The sequence below is a fragment of the Ursus americanus genome, chromosome 14, assembly GCF_024610735.1.
Source record: "Ursus americanus isolate L20-20 chromosome 14, mUrsAme1.1.p, whole genome shotgun sequence".
Taxonomy (NCBI): Eukaryota; Metazoa; Chordata; class Mammalia; order Carnivora; family Ursidae; genus Ursus; species Ursus americanus.
Genome location: NC_142140.1, coordinates 52,628,873 through 52,648,213, shown reverse-complemented (window position 1 = coordinate 52,648,213; position 19,341 = coordinate 52,628,873). Strand labels below are relative to the sequence as shown.

Below are 19,341 nucleotides of genomic sequence, written 5' to 3'. Positions count from 1 at the left end.
GAGGGAACACAAGCAGGGGGAGTGGGAAAGGAAGAAGCAGGCTCATAGCGGAGGAGCCTGATGTGGGGCTCGATCCCATAATGCCGGAATCACGCCCTGAGCCGAAGGCAGACGCTTACCGCTGTGCCACCCAGGCGCCCCTATCTTATTCATTCCTTTATTCGTTCAGCATTTATTGAGACCATGTGTGGGGGACCGTAATGAATGGGTACCATTTTGCAGATAATTACAACTCAGAATGATGAATGTTTTAAGGGGGGCAAAATAAGCAGCAGTGGGAGCTCAGAACACGGACTGTCTCAGTTTGGCTGAGAAATGGAGGTGACCTTTAAGCTATCTTTGTACAATTGTCCATTTGTTCAACAACTGTCTGTCAAAGGCTTGCCGAGGTTGGTGAGATAATGTTTACATTCATTTCTACTAGTTGACACTGAACTGAAATGCTAGTTAGTGCAATAAGGCAAGAAAGAGAAATAAAAGCCAAAGTAGGGGGTAAAGTAGCTAGTCTGTAGCAGACCTTGCTAGGAACTTTATAATTATGCTATTATGTCCTCAAAATAATAACCAGACATTGAACAAATACTTACTAAGAGCCTGCTATGTTTCAGATTTGGTTCTAGGGACTGGGGATATGGTAATGAATAAAATAGATAAAATATTCTTGCCCTCCTGCAGCTGATATTTTAATGTGTGAAGAGACAGTAAATGTAATAGATAAATTACATTGTATGTTATCAGGTGGTAAAACCTGTGAAAAATAGAGCAGGATAAGAGGGACTGAGAGTCCTGAGGGGCTAGCAACTTTAAACAGGGGTAGGATGGAGAGAAACTCCAGGAGAAATGCCTGAAAAGGTGAGATTTGAGCAAAGACCTCAAGAATGTGAGAAGCCTGTGGATATTTGAGGGAAGAGTTCCAGGCAGGACCAGCAGGTGCAAAGGCCCTGAGGCTAGAGACCAGTGTGAATAGAGCAGAGGCTGAGAGGGAGTGGTAACAGGTGAGGACAGCCAGGTGACTGGGCACATTGTGCCAGGACTGTGTGGGCCTCCTCTTGAGGATTTTGACTTTTCCTCTGAGTGAAGTAAAAGCCATGGAGGGCTCTGACCAGATGAGGGACCTGATCTGACTTGGGTTCTAACAGACTCTCTCAGGCTCAGGTGTTGGTAGTACTAAGAACTTACTGAGTGCCAGACACTGTCCGGTGAGAATTCAGTATGGTCTGATCTCATTTCATTCTCACATGGACCCTGTAGCGATTATCATTCCATTTCACAGAGGAGAAAGTGAGGCTCAGAGAGTTTGTCATTGACCCATGGCCACACAGCAATAATTCGCAGCACCTGGGTGCGAAGGTGAAGTGAACCAGCCTCCCCCTCCTCCAGGCTTTCAGGGAAGGATCGCCAGCAGCAGAGCGCACTCATCATCGGGAGCTGCGTCTGTGTCCCTGTCTGTCTGTTTCTATTTCCACGCGTCCCTGTCTGTCTCCGCGCGCCTCTGCTTGTGCGTCCCCCATCTGTGCCCAAGCCGCCGTCTCGCTGCGCCCGGCCCCCGCACATCGGAGCTATTTCGGGTTTAGGCATAAAAGCCCAACAGCTCGGAGGAGACGCTTCCTCCGGCCCCCGGCTCGGACCACGCGCCACACGCGGCCGCTTCTGGGAGCTCCCGGTCTTCTCTGCGGGATCCCCAGGCCGGGGGAAGCCCCCGCGGGAGGACGGGTGGGGGCTGGGGCGACCGGGTCCCGAGGCTCCTGGCCCCCCAGTGGCCAACCTGGGCATTGACGCCGTCCGGACCCCAGCCATGCGTCAGCTGTCGCTCTGGCAACGGGCGGGCGACGTCATCCGTCGGGCAGTGCGTCAGCCACCTGCTGACGTCACGCCTCGGGAGAGAACTCTAGCGAGGGAGGGTAGGATTCAGGCTCGGCCGGCAGGGGGAGCCCCAGGGCACTAATGGCGGATGCCTTCGGCTTGGTCCTTCAGGAGGCGCTGGCCCGGGCGGACATGACCCCCGCAGCCCCAACGGCGCGCTAGGTTGGCGGGATGAAGAGGAGTCGCAGTGTCCTGTCGGTGGCCGGGACCGGGGACGAGGTGCGAGAGGCGGGGCCCGGGCTGGGGCGGGGCTTGGGCCGCAGGGAAGACGGGCGCCCTCTTGTGACTATGGCTGTTCACTAAGTGTGGCTTCACATTCTCAAACTGGAGGAATGTCGTCGCCTTGTGCCTCAGTTTACTCCTTTAATTCCGTAATTTTCCTGCCTCCTGGATTAAGAGGCTCTCAGCCCTGGGACAGAAGGCAGGGGGTTCCAAGGGGCTTCCCAGGTGGGGAGAAGATTGTAGGATGAAGGAGGGGTGCCGAGGGTAAGGTCTTGAGGGTCTAAGATGGGTGGGAGGGGCCACAGACAGTAGGGCCAGGAGGGGCCTCGTAGGCGTACAGGGTGGGGATATGTTAGAGGGGCTTCACAGTGAGGCACTCAGTGTACAGGCATGAGGTGTCCAGAGCCTCAGGGCCAGAACATCAAAAGGGAGCCCTATAACAGTTATGGCCGAGAAAGGGTGGGAAAGCGCTCTTTGTGGGAGGGATCAGCGAGTGGCTAAGATGTGAGGGGGAGACAAGGAGTCTATATCCCCAAAAGCCACTTTCTCAAGTGGCTAGGGAAGGGTGTTACTGGAGGGAGGGGCTCAGAGCGACCTGGTCAGGCCCCTATCCTGTCCTTGTCCCTTCTCAGAGGCCTTGGGAGACCCCCGAGCCCACCAGTGCCAACATGCTGGGGGCTGACCTCCGACGCCCTCGCCGTCGCCTTTCCACGGGTCCCGGCCTGGGCTGGGCCGAGACTGAGCCCTCAGAGCCTGGGGTCCCACTGCCGCCAAGGCCCACCACACTGCCACTGCTGGTCCCTCCGCGGATTTCCATCACCAAAGCTGACAGGTAGGCAGGAGGGGACCAGGCTGGGAGGTGGGGTGGAAATTCAGGGCCAGCTGGGCTAGGTCCAGTCACCCGTTGCCATTTCCATGCTCCAGGCCCCTGGCCTTTCACAAAATCAGTTGAAATTTCTGGAGCCTTGTGGGTCAGGCTGTGATGCCCCTTCCCCAAGGCGCCCCTTGCAGTCTCTAGGAACCCCTTCTTCCATTTTGCAGCTGCCTGAGTCAGCAAGAGGTAGGACTGTGGAAAGGGTTTCAGCCTTCCAGTCCCATCATGCCCCCACAATCAGAGAGCTGGGACAGGTTAGGGAGTAGGTCTCCCACCAGTCAGCTGCGTGCCCCTATTTCTCCTGGGAGGGTTCACTTCCTTCCAGGCCTTAAAGGGGATGGTGAGACCCTGGCGGAGGGCTGGACTGGAATTTTTCTTTCTCTTGGGGGTAGATGTAAGAGGTATGTGTGAGCCCCTTGCTCTTTCTCATCTGGGGTCCTCCGAGGGCACTTCAGCCCCCATCTTGGCCAGAGGATGAGTTCGAAAGCTGGACAGCTGCGCTTGCCCTGTGCTGGCCAGGCCCCTGGCCCTACTGCCCTCCTCAGGCACTGTTCTCTGCAGCCTCAATCTTTCCATCCCCTTATCTACTCAATTGGAGGTCTCCAGGGTCTCTGCTTGGGTCATGATATAATGTTTCATTTCCAGATGGGGGGAGGAAGTGACTGTCATTCCCCCCTCCCTGGGTCTAATGTATCTCCCTCCAACTCCCCTTCCCCCCAGATAATCCTCTACCCTTTGCCAGGTTCAGGTTCAGCCTGGTCCAACCCGGATTCGGTCCAGAGCTCCAAACACCAGCCCTAGCCCACTGCCTTGTGCCCTTTTTCTGCAAACCGCCCCACCCCCACCCCGCTGTGTTCTATCCACCCCCTCATCCCCTGTTACACACCCAGAGCTCCGGCCAACGCTAGGGCCTCCGGTCCCCAAGAATTGGGCCCAGCCCAGGACCCTCAAATGATCTGGGGAGAACTGGCAGCCCTTGCCAATCCCCTAGAAGCCGTTTTGACTGTGTACTGCGGGGGGAAGGGTCCCTGAGAGAAGTGGGAGACACAGTTCTGGCTTCTGGGATACCCCGCGGCTGCTAATGCGGGGCGGGTTTTTGCTCCGCGTTCGCCCACGCCCGGAGCCCCCTCGGGCGGGGAGAAAAGCGGCTGTGGGGGTTGGAGACGGCCGCTTTTTTTTTTTTTTTTTTTTTTTGAAATAAGAACAGTGCTGGGGGGCGGGGGGAGGAGGGCGGTGGCAGACGGCACGGCCTGCCCCGGGGAGTCTGTGAGGGGGGCGCGCGGGGGCGGGGACCTGGTTCCGGGGACGTGCACCAGAGCCGTTTAGCGTCCGAGCGCGCGTCGGCCCCGGGGGTGGGGCACCCGGGCGATTGCGCTCCCAAAGCCCGGCCACTGCCAGGGCTCCGTCGCGGCAGAGATGGGGGGAGGGTGGCGCTCGGATCCCGTTCGCTCTCTGCTCGCTCGCTCGCTCGGCGCGGCGCTGGGGGAGGCGGGAGCGTGAGTCACGGCGACTCCCGATTTAGGTGCCGGAAGGGGGGCTCTGCCGGCGGGGGCCGCGGGGAGGAGGCGCGGCTGTTTACTCGCCTGAAAAGGGCATGGGGGTGCATCCCGCGGCTGCCGGAGACCTGCCTCAGTTTACCTCCTGTAGAAGCGCTTTACAAGAGGCAGCGATACACAGAGAGGTGGGCAGGCAGCTGGGGTGTCCTCTTGGAGCCACAGGGAACCAAAGGGACACACCCCAGAAACACCCCAAAGCGGCCCTCAAGCCGACCACACACACACACCAACACATACAGACTCCCTCAGACACCACAGTCAAACCGCTAAGGCTGAATTGCCTGCACAACTCCGCAAGCACGGACCGAACACAATACACACCCAAACGCGTGGGTACACATGCACAGCCCCAGGCCACCAGAACAGACCCCACAGCGGCGCACACCCTCCAAACAAGCAGCACACGTGCGCACACATCCTTCACCCACAGACACACTGATACACACACAGCGAAATCCAGAGAAGCAGGCAGACCGCAGCAGCCAACCACGTGCGCACACACACTTCCAGCCGACACCAAAAACACAGACAACCCTCGGAAGGGGCCACGTGCACGCACATCCTCCCCTGGGCACACACCATCACCATCTTCCGACCCACCGACAGGAGAATCCCCGAACATCGCCGCTGCCAGCCGCAGGGACCACGTCGGTGGCACCGGGACCACTCCCCACAAGCTCCCCCCGGCCAGGGGTAGCGGCGAGGACACGCCAGCATTGGGCTCCGCCCCCGCCATGATGGACGGGCTGACTGACACACCGGCAACCAGTCGGGTGTTTTCTTCCTGATCGGATTAACCGTTTAACTCCTTCTTACCCGTGCACGCCGCGGCTAGGCTCGGCGCTCAGGAGAGAGCCGAGTTCCGGCGCCCCCTCCCCTCCGGGAGCGGGGCTCTGCGTGGGCGGGGAGGGCCCCCCTCCTTGGGTGGCTGCCCCCCACTGGCCCGGACGGAGGAGGAGGAGGGGGGCGGCGCTGACAGAGCGGCGGGCGGGGGGCGGGGAGGGGCGGGACGGGGCGGGGGAGCCCGGGCTGGCGCGGAGCGGGGTGCCGAGCGCGGAGAGCGCTGCCGGGCGCAGAGCAGAGCGCCAGCCGCCGACAGAAAGCCGCGGCGCCCGGCCCGGGGGCGACCGGCCCGTAGCGCCCCCGGGTCTGTCCCCGGGGCGCCATGGCCCCACCGAGGCCGGGCGCACCCGCGGGGCCTCGGGCGCGTCGGCTAGCCCGCCGCTGAGCAGGGTGAACCTTGGAGAGGCCGGGGCCCCCCGGGGCGCAGGAGGGGGCCGGCGCCATGGAGCCCCCGGCCGCCCCCTCGGAGAGGAGCCTGTCTCTGTCTCTGCCCGGGCCCCGGGAGGGCCAGGCCACCCTGAAGCCGCCCCCCCAGCACCTGTGGCGGCAGCCGCGGACCCCCATTCGTATCCAGCAGCGCGGCTACTCCGACAGCGCGGAGCGCGCAGAGCCCGAACGGTCGCCACACCGGCCCATAGAGCGCGCCGACGCCGTGGACACCGGCGACCGGCCCGGCCTGCGCACTTCCCGCATGTCCTGGCCCTCGTCCTTCCACGGTACCGGCACCGGCAGCGGCGGCGCGAGCGGAGGCAGCTGCAGGCGGTAAGACTCCGGGCGGCGGACGCGCGTGGAGCCGATAGGCGCGCAGAGAGGACGCAACTCGCCCCGCTGACCGCAGGGGGCGCTGCGCTGCGGGTGGAGTCCGAGTGACTGGCGGGGGTGTGTGTGTGGGGGGGAGTTCTGTGGGGGCGTCCGGGACGCGACCCTGGTGGTGCTCTGTATATGGGTACCCTTCTACTGAAGCCGGTCCTGGGGTCGACTTAGGGGGCGCCATGCTGCGTGTAGTATTAACGACGTCTTGGTTGAGGGCTGCAGCGTTGGGAGTCTGTACCTTAGTTGATGACAGCGCAGGACAGTGGCTAGCTTGGGTACTTGAAGGGACTTTCCTGGGGGCACTGTACTGGCAGCTAGATTCCCTATGTTTGTGGACGACCTAGAGGGCAATGTAGAGGGCGCCTGCTGGGATCACAATGTTTCCTCCAGGCTGAGGGGCTCTCGGAGTCCCCTTCAGGGGTGGAGGACCGTAGAGGGTGGGGGAGGGAGCATTCGGGGACTCGCCCTGAAGCAGCTGGGGTCAGAAATCCAGAGGGAGCCTCTTGGGGGAGCACCGTGGTGGGGGCCTGTGTGCTGCGTTGGAGCTCCCTCTCAGGGCAGGAGTGTTAGGGTTCAGTAGCTGACCAGAGGGAAGGACCGGTGCCCAGAGGGTGCATGGTCCCAGCACAGGGTAAGGGAGTCCCTGCCTCCCCGAGGGGACAGTGTTAGTGAGGGGAGGTGTTGGGCTGGCTCTGATTACATCCTCTCACTGACCTGGGTTGGCTCCAGCTGTTGGGGTACGACTAGCTGAGCCTGCCTTAGCTATATGCGCTGCCTGGGCTTCTGGAGACCTGTGACTGGGACATGGGATTATGTGTGCTCGGGGACAGTGATTATGGCAGTGGAACCATATGTGCTTCTGAGACCGTGACTGTGACAGCATCACTGTGTGTGCTTCAGGATAGTGTAGTTGTGACACAGTGTGTGCTTCCAGGACAGCGATTGTGACAGTGTGACTTATGTACTTAAGGGTCACAGGAATTGTGACAGTATGACCTGTCCCATGACGATGTGACTGTGTGCTTCTGGGACAGCGACTGTGACAGTGACTGCATGTGCTCTTGAGGCACGGACTGTGACAGTACGATTCCTGGGAGGCAGGAATGGTGGCACTGGGACAGTGTGACCATGTCAGCGGGACTGTCCTATCTCCCAGGGACACTGATTGAGACGCTAACATGCTCTTAGTTGCCTCTGTTCCCCACGTCGAGGAGTCGTCTGACTTCTGGGGTGTGCTCTCATCTGCCTGCCATCCTCTAACCACCTGGTGTTTTTAGTTACACTAGCTGCTCTAGTGGTGCTCAGGGGTCTGACTGTGTGATTGACAGCTTCAGCTGTGTGCTCTGTCTGGCCCCCATGGGTGCCCCTCTGCTTGGGACATCACTGAAATGGTCAGATTCAGGCCTGTCACTCCTGGAGTCCCGAGGGAGGCCCCTCTAGGCAGTGACCCTACAATTCTAGCTCTTTCTGGGGCCTTCCAGCAGGCCCTACAAACCCCCCCAACCACCCCAACCCACTCCCATTGGAGACATACCCAGTCCCAGCACTCCTGCCCCCCAGGCAGGAAGCAAGTGTCATGGGCCCAGCATACATAGCCTGCTATTTCCCAAAGGGAACTGGAGAGAAGCTAAAGGAAAACAAAAGCTGGAATCAACAGGAAATGCCAAGACCCGGGGCTGCTCGCCAAACTGGCTCAGGTCTCTGTCCTGAGAGACCAGTGAAGGAGTTGGGTGCAGTCGGAACTGGGCCCTCTTCTTTTTTAAGACCCCAGGGACTCCCTCTACCCTGGTGTCTGGGGTACTGACTCTCTGGGGACAGTGGCTGAGTGGTAACCATCATCATTATCTTGGTGGTATCCATCTCCTAATGGCTCACTCTCGGGCTCCGTGCCGGGGACTTTTCCACATGTCTTCCTCTCCAGTGCCTCAGGAGGTATTCCTGTTGGACAGACTGAGGCCCAGCAGAGCAAAGTCCCTCCTTCGTGCCCAAGCTCACACAAGCAGGAAATGGCAGAGCTGAGATTCCAACACCCCTCTGTCCGATGCCTGGGGTCCTGGCACCAGGGTCTTGCCCTCTCTGGGCCTCAGTTTCCCCATCTGTAAAGTGGGGCTGGTGGTACTGCTCTGCTGGGAGGGGGTGTGTTTGAGAGTTCTGTGAGATTGGGGATGTGTGTACAGGACTTAACACACTGAGTGCTCCGTAGATAGTCACTCAGGGACCTGGACTCAGGAGGGGAGATGGGGTTTGAGTAGACCCTATTCTGCCAGGGTGGGAATTAAAAATAGGAACCTCAACCACATCCCAACAGGGCTCAGGTTTCTGTTTCACTGTAGGCCTGCGTAGCCTCCAGTGGCTGTGGCCAGAGGGAAGGCATAGGTGCCAGCGTCTTCCCCCTACCCTTAGGCAGAAGGAGGAAGGGGGAACTGAGAGGCCTCCAGTGGAACCTTGCTTCTTAGAATGGGCTTCCTGCCAGCCTGTTTCTCCAGAAAGGGGGTTCTCTGAGTGCACACAGGGCGTTCCAGTGCTACCCACATTGCAGTTCATGCAGCCACCAAAAAGGGGATCCAGACAGCCCTAGACTTGAGTCACAAGAACCCCCAGAGAGAGGGCACTGCCCTCCATCTGAGATGGCATCCACAACCCCCCTCCAGACCTGGGGAAGTATGAGCCTGTGCTCCTGGCGCCCTGCGGGGCTGAGTCACGGCACCACCACGATCTGTCAAGAGGCAGATGGAGCTGGAGGAAGAGAAAGACTCCGGTGGTAGTGGGGGCGGGGAGGGGGGGCTTGCCTGAATTGAAGGCAGGACCAACGTACGGCCCCTACCCCCGTGCCCCTCTGTACCTCCAAACTCTTCCCGCCGAGGGAGGTGCTGTTGGGCCGCAGGAAGGGGTAGAGGCAGCCAGACTGGGGTCTCTTTCTGGCCCGTGGCCTCTGTCTCCACTTGGGTCCTCGCCTCCTCTCATCCCTGGCGGTGCACTGGAACGGGTCCCTCCTCGCGCCCCTCCCTCCGCGCGCCCTCTGCTGGGTGACGAGGAAGGCACAGGCTGAGCGCGCGTTCCGAGTCCGGACCTGCCCGTGGGGCTCTAGTCCCCGAGCAGAGCAAAGTCACGGCCGCCACCACTACCGTGGCGCCCCAGGTTATTATTTCATGCGTATCGAGCGCCTCGGAGAGTGGGCGCCAGGCCGGCCGACCGCAGGCTGCGGGTGAGGTCCTTGGCGTCCCCGGGCGGGACCAGGCGGCTCTCCCCGTCCAGCCCAGCGCAGTGGAGACGGCCGTCTGGCGGATGCAGAGGAAGTTGGCGGAAAAGTTGTGGACACGGAGTTCCCGGCTCACCTCGGCGCCTGCCCCTGCCCGTGCCCGTGCCAGGGCCTCCCAACACCAACCTGCGTGTTAACTCCCAGCGTCTTTGGCTCGCCGTTCCTGCCGAGGAACCGGAAAGAACTGACTTGCCCAAGGTCGCACAGCGAGTTGGGGTTAACACCCAGGTCTCCTGGACTCCAGATTGGTGGGTGAGAATCAGACTGTAGCCCTGCCTGCCAACTGGCTGTGAGACCAGGAGCCCACGATCATGCCCACCTGAGCCTCAGGGTTCTTACTACACTGGGTGCATAAGATCTGCCCCCCCCCCCGCCCCCTGGGGCTGTGGTAAGGCTCACGTCTTGCTGGCGTTGGGGCTGGGCAGCCAGGAGATGGTGTTTTGAGAACTGCACTTCTGCAAAGTGCATCTCTCTGACGTCTGCAGACAGAAGGGGGGTGTCCTCCAAACCACAGTCCTGGGCCCTGGCTGCCAGGGCACCCCCCCCCTTTCACCAATCACAGATTGACTGCAGGCTCCTCTGAGTTGCAGGTAGGGCTTTGGGACTGACAGAGTGAGGACAGAGTTTCTGAGGGGGGCATCTGAGCCCACTGTCTTCACTCCGGAGTAAGAGCTCAAATCCAGCCTTTACCCTTGACTTGCTATGTGACCTGAGGAGAGGATTCACCTGCCTGAGCCTCATTTTCCTCATTGGAACAGGGCCGTTCATGCCACAATGAGCGATAGAGCATCTTCAGGCTGTGGTCAAGAATGAGACAGACCCCCAGTCCCTGCCGTCCTGGAGTCTCAGGCTAGTGGATGAGGAGGAATAACAAGTAAAGGCCTATGATAATTTCAGATGGTGACACGTGGGACAGGAAGAAAAGAGAGACCCTAGGGTCAGGGTAGGGCTCTCTGAGGAGGTGACATTTTAGTACAACCTAAATGAAGTGACACACTGGTTGCTAAGTGAGCCTGAGGGAAGAAGGTGACAAGCAGAGGGAACAGCCAGTTCCAAGGTCCTGGGGTAGGAGCATGTCTGTTATGTTCGAGAAAAGTAGAGAGGCAAAGTGTGGTAGAAGTGAACAAGAGATGAGTGGAAGGAAATGAGGCAGGGAGGTGACAGGGCAGCTCATATAGGTTCACACGGCCATGGTCAAGATTGGCTTTAGGCCTTAGTTTATCTCTGACTTTTTAGGAAGGGGCAAAGGTCACTGAGCTGGAAGGAGACTGAACCATGAAGGGCCTATGTAGCCTAGTGGCTAAAATCCCAGTCTCTGGAGTCAGACAACTGGTTTCATCATCCGGCCCTGCTCTTTCCCTGAGCCTGGCCATGTCACTTCCCCTTCCTGGGCCTCAGGTTTCCACGTCTGTGAAATGGGCCTATTCAGAACCCCATTTCCAAAGTCTGACTTGAAGAGTCCGCAAAACAATGGAGGGAAGCCTGAGGGCAGGTAAATGAGAATGTTCTTCCTTTCTGTTTGCAGCTGGACCAAAGGGTCCCAGTGGCCAGTGCAAGAGTCTTAGTGGGTTTAGACCAGGAGTTTTCACCTGAGGGTGATTCTGGCCTCCAGGGGACATGTGGCAAAGGTTGGAGACATTTTAGTTTAATGATTGAGGGGGTGCTCCTGGCTACTAGTAGATAGAGGATTATCTGACATTTAATGTCAACAGTGCCAAGATTAGGAAACCCTGCATTCCCAACGAGGGAGCGAAAATTGGTCCTTGGGTGATGTGTGTGTGTGGGGAAAAACCTTTACATTTATGTATAAAGCCAAATAAACAGATAGTACGTAAAGAGATATACAATACAGGCATACCTCGCTTCATTACGCTTTGCAGAGACTGCATTTTTTACAAATTGGAGGTTCGTGGTGACTCCACATGGAACAAGTTCCTCAGCGCCATTTTCCCAACAGCGTTTGCTCACTTTGTTTCTGTGCGTCACGTTTGGTAGTTCTGGCAACCTTTCACACGTTTTCGTTTTTATTTATTGTAGTCATGTGATCCACTTGATGGGACTAGTGTCATCATTTCGGGGCACCACGAACCTCGCCCCTGTAAGTCGGCAAACAAAATCCATGAAAGTTGTGCTGTGTTCTGACTGCTCCACCGAGCAGTTTTTTCCCCCTTCTCTCCCTTTCCTTGCGCCTCCCTATTCCCTAAGACACAGCAGTATTGAGATTAGGCCAGTGAATCATGCTGGTGGCCTCTAAGCATTCAAGTGAAAGTCCGAGTTGCACATGTCTCTCCCTGCCAATCAAAAGCCAGAATTGATTATGCTTAATGAGGAAGGCATGTTGGAAGCTGAGACAGATGGAAAGCTAGGCCTCTTGGACCAGTGAGCCAAGTTGTGAAGGCAAAGGAAAAGCCTTGAAGGAAATTAAAGGTGCCCCTCCAGCAAACACAGGAACGGTAAGAAAGCAAAACGGCGTCGTTGCTGATTTGGAGAAAGTTTGAGTGGTCTAGATAGAAGATCAAACCAGCCACAACACTCCCTTAAGCCAAAGCCTCATCCAGAGCAAGGCCTTCACTCTCGTCGGTTCTGTGGAGGCCGAGGGAGGGGAGGAAGCTGCCAGAGACGAGTTCCAAGCAAGCGGAAGGTTGGTTCATGAGGTTTAAGGAAAGAAGCCATCTCGATTACATAAAAGTGCAAGGTGCTGGTGTAGAAGCTGCAGCAAGTTATCCAGAAGCTTGAGCCAAGATGATTAATGAAGGTGGCTACACTAAACACATTTTCAGTGTAGACAAAGCAGCCTTCTATTGGAAGATGCCTTCCAGGACTTTCATAGCTAGAGAGGAGAAGTCAATGCCTGGCTTCAAAGGACAGGCTGCGCCTCTCTTGTTAGGGGCCAGTGCAGTTGGTGACTTTAACTGAAAGCCAGTTCTCATTTGCCATCCTGAAAATCCTAGAGCCCTTAAGAATTAGGCTACACCTATTCGGTCTGCTCTGTAAATGGAACAACAAAGCCTGGATGACGGCACATTGGTTTATAACATGGTTTACTGAGTATTTTTTTTTTTTAAGATTTTATTTATTTATTTGACAGAGAGACAGCCAGTGAGAGAGGGAACACAGCAGGGGGAGTATGAGAGGAAGAAGCAGGCTCCTAGCAGAGGAGCCTGATGTGGGGCTCGATCCCGGAACGCCAGGATCACACCCTGAGCCAAAGGCAGACGCCTAACGACTGTGCCACCCAGGCGCCCCCCTACTGAGTATTTTTAACCCACTGTTGAGACCTACTGCTCAAAAAAAAAAAAAAAAAAAAAAGGATTCCTTTCAAAATACGATCGTTCACTGACAACGCGCCTGGCCACTGAGGAGCTCTAACAAAGACGTACAATGAGATTAATACTGTTTTCACGTCTGCTGACACTACATCGATTCTGCAGCCCACGGATGAAGGAGTCATTTTGACTTTCAAGTCTTATTATTTAAGAAATACATTTTGTAAAGCCATAGCTGCCGTAGACCATGACTCCTCTGGTGGATCTGGGCAAAATAAATTGAAAACCTGGAAAGGACTCACTATCTTAGATGCCGTCCTGAACATTCTGACTCACGGGAAGAGGTCAAAATGTGAACAGGAACAGGAGTTTGGAAGAAGTGGCTCCCCAGCCCTCCTGGATGACTTGGAGGGGTTCCAGACGTCAGGGGAGGAAGGATCTGCACGTGTAAAGAGCAAGAGGAGTAGAATCAGGAGTGGGGGCTGAAGATGAGATGGCATCACAGCAATCTCACGATCAAACTGGATCGGAGCAAGGGTGGCTTCGTAGGGATGAGCCAAGAATGTGGTTTCTCGAGAGGGCATCTGCTCCGGGTGAAGATGCTGTGAAGATTGTTGAAAGGACAAGGACTTTAGAATATGCCATAACGTTGGTTGATAAAGCAGCCGCAGGGGTTGAGAGGATTGACTTCCATCTTGAAAGACTTTCTATGGTGGGTAAAATGGCTACAGAGAAACTGCTCCTAAAAGGAAGACCCGATCCATGCGGCGAACCTCACTGTTTTCTTATTTGAAGAAATCCCTGCACCAGCAAAGATTACGACTCGCTGAAAGTTCAAATGGTGGTCAGCATTGTTTAGCAATAAAGCGCTTTTAAATTAAGGTATGTGCACTTTTTTAGATGGAATGCTATTGCACACTTAGTAGAGAACAGTGTCACGTAAACATGACTTTTATGTGCGCTGGGAAACCACAAAATTCATTTGGCCCGCTTTGTTGGGATCTTCACTTTATTGCAATGGTCTGGAACCGAACCCGCTGTGTCTCTGAGGTCTGCCCGTGTATCGGTGGCTGGAACATTTCACAGAGAAGGCAGTTTAGGGGTTGGGACTGTCTAAGCAGGCTATTCCTCCAGGCGGGGAGGGGATAATGAAAATAAAGGGTGGCAAACACTGCTACAGAGCCTGGCTCAGACACTCATTGGCTGTGTGACCTTGAGCAGGCTGTTTCTCGCCAGGACTCAATTTTCCCATCTGTAAAATAGGGACAACAGTATATCACTTTGCGGGTATTTTGTGAGGGTGAAAAGAGATCAGAGATAGAGTGCTGAATGTCCAGGTTAGCTGCTATCATCATCATCACCATCTTCATCTTCATCATCTGGATCCTCTGGCTAGTATAGTGGCTTGCACATTATAAGCTCTCAAAAAAAGGTTTTGTCAGATAATCATAGCTAATATTCAGTGAGTGCTTTGCTATGTCCAAATGCTTTTCCAAGTCTTTTTTTTTTTTCACATGTCCATCCGTGAGATGCATAGTATTATTATGCCAATTTTACAGGTAGGAAAACTGAGGCTCAATGAAATGAAGTGACTGACCCAAAGTCAAATGACTAAGAAGTGCTGGAGACCAGACTCAAGCCTAGGCCAGCTTGGGGGCCCATGACAATGGAGCCAACAGGTAGAGAGAGAAAGGTATTTACAGAGGCAGGGCCCTACAATAGAGATTCACTCCATTGTTCTTATTTAAAACAAGCTTCTCCTAACCCCAAAGAGCCACAGACAGGTTGGGGTAGTCTCTGGAATTGTAACCAGCTGGCTAACTTTGTTCTAGAATCTTCACCTCCTCCGGCTCCCTTTCTTCATCTGTGAAAGGGAATCATGTGCCCCCCCCAGAGTCACAGTGGCTGGGCATGCGGAAACTCCCTCTCTGCTTCTACTGCTCTGCTGAGGGGAGGTCGGCTTCTTGGGGCCACGTCATGAGCTGTGGAGGGCCCAAATTCTAAGATGCCTCAGAGATCCTAAGGAGTGGCAGGACTGGGGGAATCTCAGGAGTCTCTGGGGGCTGTGAACACACTCAGAGTCTAGGGGTGTCTCAGAGTTATAAGGCATGTCTCAGAAGCTGGGGTGGGACATTCTGGAGGTGTCCCCAAGGATTGTGGGTTCATCTTCGTTTTGGAAGGTAGCCTAGGGTTATAGGACTGTCTTAGGAACCCTGGAGGAATCTAGTTGTGTCCCTGGGGTCTATGGGGCACTCTAGGATTTTGGGGGCAGATACATATTTATGGGAACACCCCTTGAGTCTGAAGACACCCCCGAGGTTATTTTGGTGTCTCTGAACTTGTGGGGGCATCTCAGGGATGCTGTGGAGCCACTCAGGGATTGGGGGACATCTGAGGGACTGTGGAAGCATTCTTAGGATCTGTGAGGGATCCTAGAATTTGGGGGGCCCTCATGCGGTCTGTGGGGATACTCTGTGGCTGTGGGAAATTCTAGGGGTGCGCTGGGGGTCTCTGCCTGACTCAGGGATGGTGGGGGTGCTCTAGGGGATTTGGGGGACATCCGAGGAAGCCTGGTGTTGGTCCTGGGATCTGAAGGAGTTTCATTTGCGGGTGCATCCTGAGAGTCTTGGGGTGCTCCTGGGGTTTGTGGGAATATATCAGTAACAAGGAGGACACTAGTTGGGGACATTGGGAAGCTAAGGGATTGTCCCAGAGTCTGTGGGGCCTCTCAGAGCACCTCTGGCTTTTGGGGGGAACTCTGGGATTTGGGGGCACCTCTGGGTTCTGTGGGGGACACCTCAGGGATAGTTGGGACACTCCCTGGAATTGTGGGGACATCTGAGGGACTTTAGGGACGCCATTGAGGTTTGTGAGAGCCACAGCGGTTTGTGAAAGCACCCCAGGGATTTGGGGGGCACCCCAGACGTTTGTAGAGACGCTTCCGGCGGTTGTAAGGACCTCAAGGGGATTGCGGGTGCCCCTGCGGTTTGAGGGGTGTCCCGCCGCAGCCGCGTGGGCGCCCCGGGCCCGCTCCGCCCCAGGGGCGGCCCCAGAGCGAAGCCGGAAGGGCCGAGGCAGCCGGGCGGGGTGGGGCCCGTGGGCCCCAGGGCTGGGCGGCCAGCCTGCGTGGGCTGCCCGGGGCTGGCGGGCGGCGCTGCTCCCCAGCGCCCGCCGAGGCGGGGCCGCCCCGCGCCCCCTGTGGTTATGGCGCGGCCGCGAGGTCTGGGCCGCATCCCCGAGCTGCAGCTGGCGGCCTTCCCGGCGGCGGCGGCTGCCGAGGACGAGGCGTTCCTGCCTGAACCACCGGTCCCGCGCGCACCCCGCCGCCCACGTTCGCCGCCCTCTTCGCCGGTCTTCTTCGCCATCCCGTCCCCAACTTTCCGCAGGCGCCTTCGGCTTCTCCGCAGCTTCCAGGATTTTGGCCGCCAGGCGTGGGCTGGGTAAGTGCGTGCCAGCGGCGGTGGGTTCGAATCTCCCCTGACCATCTGGCGCGGGTTAGGTCTGGGGTTCCTAGCTGGCTCTCCCCAGCGTAACTTCCCCTCTTCCGTCACAGGGCAGCGATAAAAATCATCCCTGCCCTCGGGGGTTGCTGTGGAGACATCTGATAGGGCATACAGTAGGCACTCAATAAGCGTTAAGTTCCTCCCACTTCCTGTGCAGACCTGAGGCTGGTCAGACTTTGGAGGAGTGAGACCAACCTGCCGTCCAGGGTGATCTGGGAACGTGTGTTCAGGGCTGCTAGCCTCAGTCTAACGGCCTGTGAAATGGGGCCAGCGCTGCCATCTGCGGGTTGCCTTGCCAGGAGGCACAGTGATGTTACCGGGTGCATCGGGCACTGAGTGCAAATGGACTTTCTCTTCCTGGCCAGACCCGGGGTGGGATGCGGGGGCTGGAAGCTTGCGGGTGAGGAGCCTGGAGACCACATCCGGTCTGGCTTCCCAGGGTCCGTTTATCTTGGAAACGGAGGTTGACAGCCCGGAGGTGGGAGCAGACTGGCTCTGGGGGCTTCTCCAGAACCAGGAGAGGGTCCTCTGCCTACTCTCTTAACCCCTGCTCTCCACACGCACTTGTTTGGAACCTGAGTCCAGAGATACACCGGGAGAGGACCCTGCGGGGACAGGCTCGGCGTCTGGACTCGGGGAAGAGATCCGGGAGGGGAGAGAAGAGGAGGAAGGGTCGGGAGCCCCGCGCGGAGTCGGGGATGGGGTATGTTTGTGGGAAATCAGTGCCTCTCTCCGAGTTTCTCTGTTTCTGTCTCCACTTCTGTCTTTCCTGTCTCTGCTCCACCCCCTTCCCCGCATCCGTCGTCCCTCCCCCCGGGTTTTTGTCACCAGACCCGCACTCCGCCGGCGGGGGCGAGTCTCTCTCCCCCAGGGGCGCACAGCGTTCAGAGGGCTCCAGAGGGCCCAGCTCGACGTCAGAGTAGGGAGGGAGGAAGGCGGGGCCAGAGGCAAGGCGTGGCAGAGGGGGTGGGGGGGGGCCTGGGGCCAGAGCCCAGGAATCGGGAGCCTGCCCCCCCCCCCAGGCCAGGAGGGAGGGGGGCAGGCGGGAAGTGTGCTCAGAGTTCCGCAGGCGGAGGCCCGCGCGGAGCCCTCCTGGGCGCTGGGGACAGGAGAGGCCCGGGGCAGTCCCTGGGGGGGTCACCGGGAGGGCGGGTGTGGAGGCGGCGCCGGCGGTGGCCACAGACACCTCCGGCCTGCGAGCAGTGCTTGTCACACCACCGGGCCGCTGTCCCCATGCTCGCCCCGACGGCGCTTGGCACCCATGCGCTCAGGTGCAGCACCCCGGGCAAGGCCCCGGCCCCCTGACCTGACACTGCCCCCCGCGGGCCTTGAGTCCCTGGTCCACTTCTCCTTCAGCGACGAGGACACCCGTTGGCACCCTCCAGGCAGATCTGTCAGGTGGGTGGCGGGCGGCCAATTTCCTCCTTTACCATCAAGGGCTCTGGCTGGGGGGAGAGGGTGCCTAGTCTGCCTTGCGGAGTCCCCAAAGTGGCTTCTAGGGTCTGTCTGGAGCCCCATCCCCTTCCCTGGCCCTAAAATTCTTGGTGTTGCTAAGGGCTTCCTGCAGGTGATAACCCTCCAACAGAGTGTTCGGTCCTGCCCCCCTCCTATTTAAGATGGGATCCCTTCACCCTCTTTATGCCCCTAAACCTGGGTTTCTGGCACTCATTCTGGCAGCAAATATGGGTGTCCAGCGTCACCTGGGCTCCACTCCCAGGCCACCGGCCTGGAGCCAGGTCCCTCTGGCCCTGCTCTGCTCAGTGCCTCCAGTCTTCCCTACCCCCTCTGTGCTGGGGCTGCCAGGCTGAAAACCAAGCTGGGGTGGAGGAGGGAGGGTGGCTCCTGCTGGAACTCCTGGCGGTTATTTAGAACCAGCTGGACACTGCTGGAGCAGAGAAGTTCTCAGAAGTCTCAGGGTGCTCCAACCTTGTCCTTGTTTCCCTCCACCAACCCCTTCCGACACCTAGACACACACAGACACAGACACGGACACACACACACACACACACACTCTACATCCACAGCTACACCCGACACAAACACAGACACACCCACACACAGGGTATTCGGGGTCACCTGGTGTTTACTACATAAGGCATGGGTCTCTTAGCTGGTAGGGACACAAAGAGACTCTGCGGTTGACCCATGGGTGCAGTGACACACAGACCACAGGAACCCTGGTCTCACACAGTATGGTACACCACACTGCCTGCAGGAACACACTCTCACCACGGCACACAGCCAGGTCTGATTCCCACCTGCGCATAGCCACACACAGGAACACACCTCATCCCCACTCAGGAGTCAGGGACAGTCACGGCGTATGTGTGGCAGCCAGGTACACTCTTCCAAGGTCACATGGGTTCATAGACATAGATGCCGACACACAGAGCCATGCAGGCACCCATGCACACCCAGACCCCACTGACACACTCGGATGTACAAATCCACACGGAGACCTCTATACACACGGGTACCCCTGAGCACACGTACACTGTGACTCACACAGACACAGACCCTCTGTGCACATCCAGCCCTTACAAACAGCCGTGTCACCTGGCACCACGCGCCTGCCTGGCAGACACACACCAGCGCCCGCCCTCAACCTCTGTGTGACCTTCACAAAGCAAATGCCAGGCCTTTCCATAAAGGCTGCCTGGCACCTCCTACGAGGGAGTCGGGTGAAGTGGGGCAGGGAGCCCAGGGAGATGCTAGGCCTGCCTGGGGGAGAGGCAGACACCCGGTGATTTAGCGTGCAGGTTTGTAGTCTGGCTGCCCGGGTTGAAATCTTTCTTCTACTACTCGCCAAGTTGTTCATCCTGTCTGTACCTCAGTTTACTTCTCTTGAAAATGGGGCATTAGTACGTGCCCAGACACAGCACAGTGCCTAGCATGTGGCACTTAACAGCAGTTGACTGCTTTCATTGTTGTTATGATTTTTACCAACTGGGATGTGTCTCCTTTCCCTTCTGCTCCCCTCCCAGCTTGTTTGTTGCCCATTGGCCCCTGCAGCAGAACTCTCTAAAGCCTTGATATGCTCCTGGGCTGCACAGTCCTCCAGAGGCCCAATTCGATGCTTGGGGAGCCCACGTGGGCAGGCCGAGGGGCCCTGGAGGGGTGAGGGCAGATGGCAGCTTCCCCT

The 19,341-nt window shown here is 57.5% G+C and overlaps 1 protein-coding gene across 4 annotated transcripts in view; it reads left to right on the top strand.

The window, feature by feature from the left end:
* Window positions 1–5,556: 5,556 nt before the first annotated feature.
* The window catches only part of PDE4A (phosphodiesterase 4A), a 39,232-nt gene continuing 25,447 nt past the window's right edge, over window positions 5,557–19,341 (top strand). Inside the window, exons 1-2 of one of the 4 annotated variants that reach the window (XM_045774307.2) lie at window positions 5,557–6,120; window positions 16,083–16,136. In XM_045774307.2, coding sequence (XP_045630263.1) covers window positions 5,801–6,120; window positions 16,083–16,136 — 374 coding nt within the window. In that variant the 5' untranslated portion in view covers window positions 5,557–5,800. The other 3 variants (XM_045774308.2, XM_045774309.2, XM_045774310.2) reach the window with 3 other exon arrangements.